We start from the raw sequence: 11,342 nt of genomic DNA on the forward strand, positions 1-11,342 counted from the left end.
TTCTCCTTGTCACCTCCCTACAATAAATCTTTCTTATATCACCTTACCTCTGTGTCCTGCGTTTGGGTGTGTGTGTGTGTTTCATGTTCTTAAATCCTGGTGGGGACTTTAACCTGAGTGCAGGCGGGTAAATGTAATGCCGGTCAAAAGTGCCCAGGAGGACGCTCTGATGTTCATACAGTGCAGTGAAATGTTGGGCTGGAGGATGGGCTTGTACAGTGTTTAGCCTTTTCTCTTTTAGTCCTACACTCTGGTCTAGAGTGAAGTATCTTAACAGCTATTGGATGGACATCCATAAATTTGGTAAAGACCTTTGTGTTCTCCTAGAAATGACGTTTATATACAACTAATTTGCAACAGCAAATACGTTTTGAAGGAAACATAATGGGATTTGTTGGGTCTCTGTTAATATTATAAAGATAGGAAAAGTGCAATGAGATAACTTCTGTTATGAATTGGCGCTATATATATAAATTACATTTTTTCTATTAACATATTGAGGAAATGTTGTTAATTAATGTATCTGGCAAGTCCCTAAAATGTTGATTCTGAATGTATCAGTAAAATGTTCACTGACAATGTATTTAATTATTTTTCCACCAAAATATCTGATTTTGCAATGCAATTGCCACTTATAGTGACAACAGCATTATAAAACCTTTTATGTTTAGGCACTTACAGCATTTCGTTACGGTTAGAGAAAGCACTTTGTACGCCCACCATCCACCCTGGCCACCTCCTTGTGACTCCGGTTTAAGCACATAAATGTAGCACTTCATTAGTACATAAAATGTTGCTTCTGAACATAATCCAAGCAGCGATTACTTCTTTCACAACAACATAATTGGAAAACAATTTTAGAACTATATAAAAGTAATTTTGTAGGATGCAGGGTTGCCAGAGGAAGAATCCTAATGTCTTTGTTGATCCCTTTCCTTTCATCTACCAACAGGTCAAACTTTCCACTTGCTCAACACTTAATTATTAACATAATACCTCCTAAGAGTAAACACGGTCATGTTAAAAGGGGTAAAAGCGGCTGCGTTAGTGGGATCTTGTTGCTTCAGCTACCAGTGAGACAATAAAATACAATCCAGGAAGTCCAGTTTGAGTAAGAGATCCATGAGTTTGAATGCCTATCAGTTGCCAAAACACTGCACAGTGGTTGATACTATGACACAGGATTTAACAACTCTGGAAATGACTAACAGGATCAGCTGTGCTTTCAACATTTAACATGAGTACAACTGAGGCTGACCAAAATCCAGCTTAGACTGATGAAGTTCAGCCAAGCCTCACAAACGGAGTCTGAGATGTCCTAAAATGGCCACCGTACAGAAGAGAAATTATTTTGATTTAGGTAACAACATGCACTTTTCTCTGGTAGCACCTCTGGTAAGGATATAAGAATATTTAAAGTTTTATCCATCTAACCTCAGCCTCATGAAGACTACCATGGCTGCAGACCTTTAGTCTTATCATTTGACCATGACCACCATCTTTTCCTTGGGGGAGTAACTTTCTGGAAAATGGCAGGAAATGTTTAGGGTGGCATGTTTTTCCCAAAATGTGATTCATAATTGCAACAGTTTCATATAAATGCAGTGCCTGAGAGATGTGAGAGTGATGGAAGGTCTGTTTGTGGTGGAGTGTAAATGTATGTACATGAGAGACAGGGAGAGAGAGAGCGAGCAAGCACTTCCCCTTTAGGGAATACATACACTCATGCACACATCCCATCTACAGCTACACACTGCCATCTACAGTTGTTATTCTCCACTTAACTACATCTGGATTTTTAAAGGATAAAACGCAGTTATCATTGAAACGCTCATGAGTGACTGTGCCTGTACTCCCTCAAATGTGACTCAGCTATCATACATTTACATTAAAATATGATACTTTTTTTTTTGCAAAATTATTTTTTCACTTGTTCTTGTGGCGATTTAGAAGCTCAGTCAGTAATGTTTTTGATTGTGCAGTATTCATATTCTCCATAAAAGAATTTGAGTTTGAGTTATACATAGTGTGGAAATTTCTCTTGGTCCTACTTTTTTTTTTAGAACTTTCTTGAATCAATTGATGTTTTATTCAAATATGGAAGTGGAAACAATTGAAACAAATTATGTCTCTCACACACACACACACACACACACACACACACACACACACACACATGTTTTTACAGAAAGTCTAAGTCTGTGTTTACAGTCAAAATATTAGACAGCATGAATTAACCTACAGAAGGGGACTCACACACAGACTAGGAGGATCTACATGGACCAACACTGCCCTCTAGTGACAATAATGTATCATCACAAATACTGAAATGAGCAGCAAAGCGTCTGATCTCCTGAGCTACTGGGGTCCCTTTTAACTTCAACACTGTGGAAACAGAGTCAGTATTACTGTTTACACTACACTAACAGAGAGAAAGAGAGAAAGAGAGAGAGTGGATCTATACTGTATACAGTATAAATCTCTGTCCACGCCTTAAAGGGCTGGTGCCCTTGTTAAAATTAGATTAAGTACTTATAGGTCCATTTTCACAAATGGTGTGAACACGTTCACAGACCTGTAAACTGATGTAAATTAATAGAACTTTTACAGCTCTATGACATGGTGTCATAAAAGGCATTTTAATACCTAGAACAAAATTGAAGACTAATGTAGAAACCAGAAAAGGAACCTAGTAACACAGGCAGTAACACTGTCCATGACTATTTTAAAAAGTATACAAAATATTTTTTGTGTGTGTTATGTATTCAGAATTACTATATAATTACTGTTAAACCTACAATAAATGATTTTTTTGGCCACTTGAGAGCAGCGGAAGCAAGTTGTGAAGACAACATTGACATTTCATCACCTTTTAAGTTGATATGGCAAACTTATTAGCAAACAGTTGCTAATTTACATAAAGATTATCATTCATTTAGAGTCATGTTTCTGGCCACCTTGCAAATGTAAGTGCAATATTCACTATCTTTTGGTCTCTATTGAAATTAAACCCATTTTAATTTTACAGTTTGACTGATTTTGGTTATCAATAGGGTACACAATTTTTAAGTGTATTTAAGTGTATTTGTTGGGGACTATTTTTAGCGGCGGATTAATACACATTGGTGCTCTAGTGACTATTTTCGGCAGCAGGTGTATGTGGGATTGAATCAAAACACACACACAGTGTGTGTGTGTGTGTTCATGGTAATGAAGGAACATGTCACCCAGTGCAACAGTGTTGTGTGGCTGACTGGTGTGCTTTTTAATAGCTTTGGACAACAATGGAGGTGTATGGCACACAGGAAAAAACTTTAGCAGGCTTTGACTACACAGACAATACTTGTTACTAGAATCAATTCATTGTTGATTTTGGTCTTTCAAGGGATTTGTTGAGAATATTAAAAATATACAATATCACCTGCAAAGAGAACACTCTATTTGTATTAATGGTCATTTGAATGAATGTTAATATAAACATATTGATTAATGCAGCTGTCAGGTTTATTAATATTATACTATCTTTTTTTTTTCTTGCTTTGAGATACATCCATCTTACTGTAAACAAGCCACTCAGTGTCTGCTGCACTGTATCATCTGTATCATGCATTTAGAGCCACTGGACAGCTCAGCAGTACCTCACGGACACAACAGGCTGTTGTTGAGATTGAATCTGTGACCTTTTACTGAAAAGAAGCTCTAACCACTAATCCATTCTGCTGTCCTTCGCTGATGGCTGATGTAGTGGCCCGTGTAAAGAACATCTCTGGTGACCCTGACACCAACCACTGATGATACTGATATGTCTTCCTTCTGGGAGTGAATCTTTCTGCACAACTCTCATGAAAACAAATTTCTACACATTTATTGAGTACCAGTGGGAAAATAAACGTATTTCCAACTCATTAGCGGGTATTGACAGACATGAAAGATTTGTAAAATACACAAATAAATGACATGAGATGTCATGATTCTCATCACAGGCTGCATACAAGAGAATGATTTATAATCTTCAACTCAAATTTTACATAATTTCTCATTTGTGTGACAAGTTTTAATTTGAAGAATATTTGACTGTACATTACTTTGACTATACATTTCTCTGTACATTTAAATGGCAAAAAAGACTGAACTATTTACAGCAGGACATATAGAATAGTTAGTTGTTGCAGTCAGAGCCATACAGACGAAGCCTTTGTAGATGCTGATTATTTTTCACATGCTTGGTAAAGCATGCTGATGTCAGCTTCAACAGGAAGTGTTGGAGAAAAAACGTTTTGCTGAATTTATAGCCATCAGAGGCTGAAAGGAGTTACATTGGCATTGTGTGTGATGATGTACAACATGTAAAAGAGCATAGCGTGTAAAATTCAAAAACATTCAAAGAAGTAAAGTCTGTTGTTACATAATATTCTGTACTGTTAAATGTACAGCACCGAAGACAAACCTCTAACAGAAAATGAATGCAGGATCAGTGAACATACGAAGACATTGTATAACCTCTTTAACTCTACTTGACTGATGGACTCTGTTGATCCTTCTTTACAAACTTGTGTTGTTTGGTCAAGCTTCAGAACTCAGACCTAATTTATTTTCAGAATGTTTTAATCTAATAGAGATCTCAAATGACCAAAGATACCAAATATATAAGCTACGTTTTGGAGAAATGTGTGTAAAATTACACATATTGACACACACTCAGAGTGTTTCTGAAGGGCTGGAACAAGCAGAAACAAAATGTTTAAAAAAAAAAAACCTTTTTCTATTTAAATGTATGTAAATCTACAGTTGAAATTAAGTTTATATGGCTAGCAGGTAAGCAGGATGTAGTGTGTTTGTTACTGCTGAGTAAATGTTGCAAACTGGCATCATGTACATAAAGAAGTGTTTTGAGAAATGATGTTTTGCCCTTCAATCAGAAAAACTGGTTAAGTGAAGTTCGAATTGTCATCGTGTCACATTAAGCCTTCCTTTTTTAGTTTTAGAAACTGTAGAGGGCAGCAGCAACAATGGTGGGAAATAGTGAGATAAATATAAATCTTTTCTTGTCCAGAACCCTGTTTTACCTCTCAAATGTCTCACCGCCCCAGTATTTAAACAGTTTTTGTAAATTTGAGCATGACATTCTTTTGTGTGCAATTTTTAAGCACTTGGAGGAAGCTCCAAACATATTACATAGTAATGATGGTTAAACTATTAACTCATTATTTAAGAATACATCAAACAAATGCATCAAGTCAACAAGTTCTACATATATCCTGCAAACTACCAAATTTAGGAATACCATATCAAATAAATTATCTTATCAAATAATTTAAAATCTTACAGTAGATATTAAAAATGTTTTTTCTTACCTACATGTATCTTCTTTGATTTATATCATGATTTTACATAGTGATGCCTCAAATAAGCCCCTCTGGTTTTTTCCCCTCTCTGTGCACATACTACAATACATAATGTTTTCAATGTCCTCATGATTTTAACTGTACAAAATAAACTTAACTGTAATCCAAGGACACTAAATGGAGATAGATGCTAAAAATAATCTTAAAAATCTTTACAACTGAGAATTAACATGACGCGTAAGTTGCTATTCACAAATATCAATAAGTGAAAAGAAAAACTGTACATAATCTTTATAAATGTAGAGACACTGGAACAAGTTGTGTGAAAATGTGTAACTCCCCTCAATAGTGTCTGCACAAAGTCTGTAAATGGCTCTGGCTGCATTTTCAGGTAACACTGCCCTGTTGACAACAGGGGGCAACAAAAGCTCACAAAAAATATCGACGTGAAGAGAAACGCAGATTACATTTTACATAGCCCTCCTGTCCCATGCCTGTCTCATATCAGGCCTACAGTACTGCTGTCAGGGTTGGTAAGGTTCCTTTTTCTTTTCTTAAATGGTACATATACATTCAGGAAAAACAACGTGTACCAGAACTTCATTCTTCATCCAAACAGTGCCATCACATCATTAAAGACTCCCGAACTTTTTCATTGTTCGGGTCATATTTGGCAAGTGGATCTCTGTAACCTGCTTGTTTATCCGACAAACAGAACTCTAATCCACAAAATGTATAATTTGGTCCCTTTGAGATCACTTTGCTCAAAAAAAATCACACAATATTTCTCAAGTCATCCCACTAGTTTTGATTATAAAAAGTACTTCCCTCCAGTTTTTGGAATGGATAACAAAAAACAATTTAACACAAAGAAATACCTGTCATGCATCCTGTTACCCTCAAACCCTGACTATTCTCATGACCTTGATTTGATTTACAGCATGCAAATCAGTGACACTGTGTTGAACTGTATTTTTTTTTTCCACATAGCAGATGTTCGACCCCTCAGAGCCGTTCCTCAGGTCCTCTGAGTTCAGACGGCCTCCAGTGAAGGTCATGACTGTTGTCAGTGACCCATCTCAGCACGATGCCCGATAATTGGCTTTTTTACCGTCATGGAAAAAGTCTGACATTTTAATTGTCTTAACCTGGAAAACAATCAGATTTCACGGCCAGTTCTTCAGACACAATGATGATGATGGGCAATTCTGCCAACAGTTACACTATAACAAGCTGTTGTTTTTTTTAATGACATTATTGTCCTGTAAATCAACTGTTATCATTCCCTATAGCAAGCAATATTGCCCATTTCTGTCAACGTTCTCAGAGCCATACAAAGCTGCACTAGGCAAATTCTGCGACAAGGAATGCTATTCTGTCCCTCATGAAAGGCTTTAGACTGACGTGTGCTGACACGAGATCTTCTCCACACACAGGAAGTGATGAATTTAAACTCAAAAGTGACAACTCTCTGCCTACACGAAGCTGGACTCGCGAACGTTCTGATGTTTTTCCTCTCTCATCAGTTTGGTTTACTGTAGTGTAAAGCATTTATAGACGGGCTTTGTCACATTAAGAGTGTTGCGTGCAGTTTACAGACATAATTTTACATGTTTTCTATATATTAAAGATAAATAAAATATATCGTGCAAACATTGTGCAAAATTGCCTAGTGCAGCTTTAACAAACCAATCAATCAAATCAAAGCAGAATTCAGATTTGAACCTAAAGTTTAAGTCAACCTCTCCCATCCCATTTTCCATCACAGTCTGTCCTCACTCAGTAAGTCTCTGTAGACCTCTGAGACAGGATTCATGTGTCGTACTATCGTACATTCAGGCCGGTCTACATTCCAACATCTTTTTGAAAGCTTTCCTGAAGCTGTCGTCCAGGAAGGCGTAGAGGAACGGGTTGAGGCAGGAGTTGGCATAGCTCAGGCTGGTTATGAAGTAGGAGATCCCAATCAGCAGCGGCGTGGTCCTCAGGTCCGTCGTCAGAGCCACGATGGTGCTGAGGTGGAATGGCGTCCAGCAGAACAAGCAGACGGCCAAGACAATAAACACCATGATGGTGACTTTCTTCTTGGCCTTGTCCAGCGCCTTGGCATTGCTGTTGAGCCGCATGTTCCTCAGCTTGTAGAGCATCATGGTGTATAAGATACAGATGGTTGAGACCGGGATGGCGAAGCCCAGGATGAGCGTGTAGATCCGGCTCGCTTTGAACCACAACCTCTCAGGGCTGGGGAAGCTGAGAACGCAGCTCTTCCTCCCATCATTTGGGTCGACGTAGACACCAGCGAAAACAGTGAAAGGCATGACAATGAGGATAACGAGGATCCAGACACAAAATGAGATGATTTTTGCCGCTCGGTATGTGCGGTAAGGCATGCGCTTGGACCTCACCGTGGCCAAAACCACCAGATAGCGGTCAATGCTCATAACTGTCAGGAAATAGATACTGGAGAAGATGTTGTAGTGGTCTATGCTAAGGATGACTTTGCACAAAACCTCTCCAAAAGGCCAGTAGTGCAGCAAGTGTTCGGCTATATTGATCGGCAACACCAAAGTGAACAAATCATCAGCGATGGCCAAGTTCAGGATAAACATATTGGTTACTGTTTTCATCTTGGGGGCTTTGAGGATCACATATATGACAGCCGTGTTACCTGTCAGTCCCACTGCACAGATTACAGAGTAGATGACTGGTAAAATGACGTAGAGGTCAGCGTAGAAGTAAAACTCAGAGGGAGGAGTGCAGTTCAGGTCAGTGCGGTTCTCTGACGTGAGGGAGCTGAAGTCCATAGAGTCGTTGCAGACCGCGGTGCACTTCTGGGGATAGACACATTCTCCATGTTTGAAGAGAACGTGAGATGGAAGTCGGCAAACTAAGAGTCACTGAGCATTGTGAGACAAATTTCCACTTGTTTTAAATACATTATTAGTTCATTTTTTAGAGAAATATAAGTGTCTTTGTCTTCATTTGAATACATCTTCTCGCATAGTTAATTGTCACTGAGCCTAAAAAGTTGACTATGCACAATTCAGCAAACAAAAATATTAAGTTAAAGTGAGATTACCCTCCATTACATTACTGGAGTGGAGCTCAGCCTCTGACCACTAGCAGACAACAGAGAAGAGACCAGTATTTGGAGCAGTTCCCAATCTGAGGTCCATGGACCACCAGCAGCTCACTGAGCACAGGAGGTCCACTAGTTAATTTAGGGTCAGTAATTTCACTGTTGGTTCAGTTTCTGGGATGTTACAAAAAAGAGAGAACATGTAAGAATTATTTAAACTGTTACCATGCACTCTTACCTCCCCCACTTACTGTACAGGCACTTACATAGTGATGTAAGGAAATCATATGCATCAATAATAATGCTGTCAGATGGATTTTCTTCCGAAAAAGTCTCAATCTAGGAGAGTTCGTCCGCGGTAAAATGTGGATCTGTTTGATGTGAAAACGCTCCAGACGCCCTGCTTCATGCTCACTAAATGAGCGGTCCTCTATCAGTTTTTTTTCAGGGTTGATTTTCCAGTTCTTTAAAAACATTTGACACTTTGTCTCCACTCGGGTTTTTTTTCCTCAACTTTTCCTTTAAGAAAGAAAGAAAATCACATCCTGTCTTCCGATGTTGCGATCGTCCTCAAACAAGACATTCTTTCCTTCCGCCTCTGATTCTCTCCTCCTCCGGTGGTGAATATTTCAAATGTTTTTTTAAACAGTTTTTAAAGGTTGAACGTGTCCACAATAATGTTTATGATGGTTATTTATGGTTTGGGTAGTGGTGTCTCCTCTCGGTGCTGTGCGCTCTAAAGATGGTGCCGGGGTTTTACGCACGAGTGGCGCATCTAGAAAGCTGGACAACAGAGAGATGTGGACATCAATTAGTTGCCTTGCACATATTTTAAACATCACTGGAGATAGAGTGAATGCACTTCACTGGACAACAGGTGCAGCTTTTACGGCCATCAGCCTGAAATCGATGAATAGACACAAATTTCAGGTTTTCTGGATCAGACTTTGAACAGTTTTTTTTTTCTCTCTTCTAAAGGACATGTATCATGAATACGCACACAAACAAAACTTCACCCCATCAAAGCAACGTGATTTAGCCATGCATCATAATTTCCTGTTGTTTCCAAATTCATCCAGATATATGGGGCAAAAAACATGTCAAGAATGAAACATGAGTATGTTTTTTAAAAAAGCCTTTGGAAAAAAACATCACTCTGTTAACCTTAAAAGACCCTGTCCTCGTTTAACACATTAATATATAAGCTAAGACGACTTACTGTATAATCATTCGATAACATCAAATGTATTTCAAGAAAGTATGTCACAGATATTAAAGTGCATAAAGTGAGTTCAGGCGGGTTTACCCTCCTTCGTGTCCCTGGTAAAGTGACTGTCCTCCGGTCTTACCTCTGTGGGAGACGTGCTGCTCTCCAGCCTCTCTCTAGCTCCACACTCCTCTCAGCACCGCCGGCTGACGTCATAACGAGATGAGCTCCCCGTGTCAGTCGTGTGGTCTGAGGGGCTCGTGCAGCCCGGCTGAAGTGATCTTGCCTAAAAGTGCTGCTGCTGCTGCTGCTGCTGCCGTAAGCGCTACTTTTGGACATTTCTGTGTCATTTCAGCACTTTACTAAACCAGAAATCACCTGTCTATAGCCCACTGTCTGATGCCTCCATCCTCTTACTTTCTAGATATTTGTGAGATGTAGAAGTTTGATGGCAGATGGAGCTTGGTAGGTGTAAGGGAGGAAAGAGGAAAGTTTTTTTTTTTTAACAATAGTTGCCTTGTTTTCCTTTTCCTTTTTTTCAACGTCTTTTTATTTTACTTTACACCTACAATTTAGTGTCAATATATTTTACTGTTATAATGCCCTTTGATTTTTTGAAGTGTGCATTTTAGTATTCATTTTTAAAGCACCAAATTAAGTTTATTATTATTCTTTATTTCTGTTTCCTTCATTTTGTAATTTGAACCCTAAAACTGGTTTCCTTAAAGCTGCTTGACTAATTATTATTATATTAACAATTGTTCAAATGAGCGTGTACAATGTGAAAGGGGTCACTCACAGTGACAAAACCACAGACAGTTATCACCCGATTCTGCAGTTCCCCTCAGCTCTGTGGTTCATTTTAGCATTTTTCCCATAATGCAACTCATAACATCTTTCATTAGACACCCCTTTTCTTCACCTCCAGTTTGTAATGCATGCTTTCTGTTTCTCAAGCCTATGCCGAGATAACCCCAATGACATCACTGTGACATCCTCAGGGTTATTTTTTTAGCTTTGGAGAGCCCACTCCAGAGAGAATTGTTTTGAGTAGTACTCCTCGTGACGAGTAAACTGAACTTCATGTGTTAAATTAGTGGAGTGCCTCTTTAAAGTGTACTCTACTTTAAATATACCTTTTGAGTATCACACACTCATCAGTTTTAGACTTGAAGAAGGGCTTTAAAACATTTGTGGCTTGTTTCCTGTCACAGAAGAGAGTGGCTGTCAGTTTGGATTTCAGTGCCAACTTCATGCCTGTATTACAACGTGATTATAATAAAATGCTGGATTGAGGAAAGAGTAAAAAGCTGCTTGTTTGGGTTTCTCATGAGGCATCAGAAAGTTTTTAATCACATATTTTAATCTCAACAGCTCAGTTCATTCAGTGATGGGAGGATTGGAATCAAGTGAGGAAAGTCAGCCAGTCCGCCTGGGGGTAGACACTTTGACGTCTTCTGTGCAAATCAAAAACTTTCAAAACTTCTTGTGTTGGATGGAAGTGCAAGATTTCCAGAAAGTTTTAGACTTGGTAGCTCTTTACAGTGTGAAAGACGGTCTGCCGCAGTCTTCCAGACAAAGCCAACCCTGACTATCTGTCACACACCAAATATGAAATTGCCTTCCTGATTGCGCCATTGTGTGCTTTTCTCATTCAACACACAGCAGATGATGGCCTAAAAATGAGAGATCATGAGGTTGATGCTTCATTTCA

At 38.7% G+C, this 11,342-nt stretch overlaps 1 protein-coding gene across 3 annotated transcripts; it reads right to left on the bottom strand.

Moving 5' to 3' along the window:
- Positions 1-3,843: 3,843 nt before the first annotated feature.
- npbwr2b (neuropeptides B/W receptor 2b) lies at positions 3,844-9,907 on the bottom strand. Of its 3 annotated transcripts, none has more exons than XM_044210137.1 (2): positions 9,771-9,907; positions 3,844-9,204 (listed from the first exon to the last, which is right to left on the bottom strand). In XM_044210137.1, the coding sequence occupies exon 2, from the start codon at positions 8,144-8,146 to the stop codon at positions 7,181-7,183; it is 966 nt and encodes a 321-aa protein (XP_044066072.1). In that variant the 5' UTR covers positions 8,147-9,204; positions 9,771-9,907; the 3' UTR covers positions 3,844-7,180. The 3 variants fall into 3 exon arrangements, with proteins under 3 accessions (XP_044066072.1, XP_044066071.1, XP_044066073.1); XM_044210136.1 differs by having other exon boundaries at positions 9,728-9,834; XM_044210138.1 differs by having other exon boundaries at positions 9,641-9,779.
- Between the last annotated feature and the right edge of the window lie 1,435 nt (positions 9,908-11,342).

This window comes from Siniperca chuatsi, linkage group LG10 (assembly GCF_020085105.1).
Source record: "Siniperca chuatsi isolate FFG_IHB_CAS linkage group LG10, ASM2008510v1, whole genome shotgun sequence".
Classification (NCBI taxonomy): domain Eukaryota; kingdom Metazoa; phylum Chordata; class Actinopteri; order Centrarchiformes; family Sinipercidae; genus Siniperca; species Siniperca chuatsi.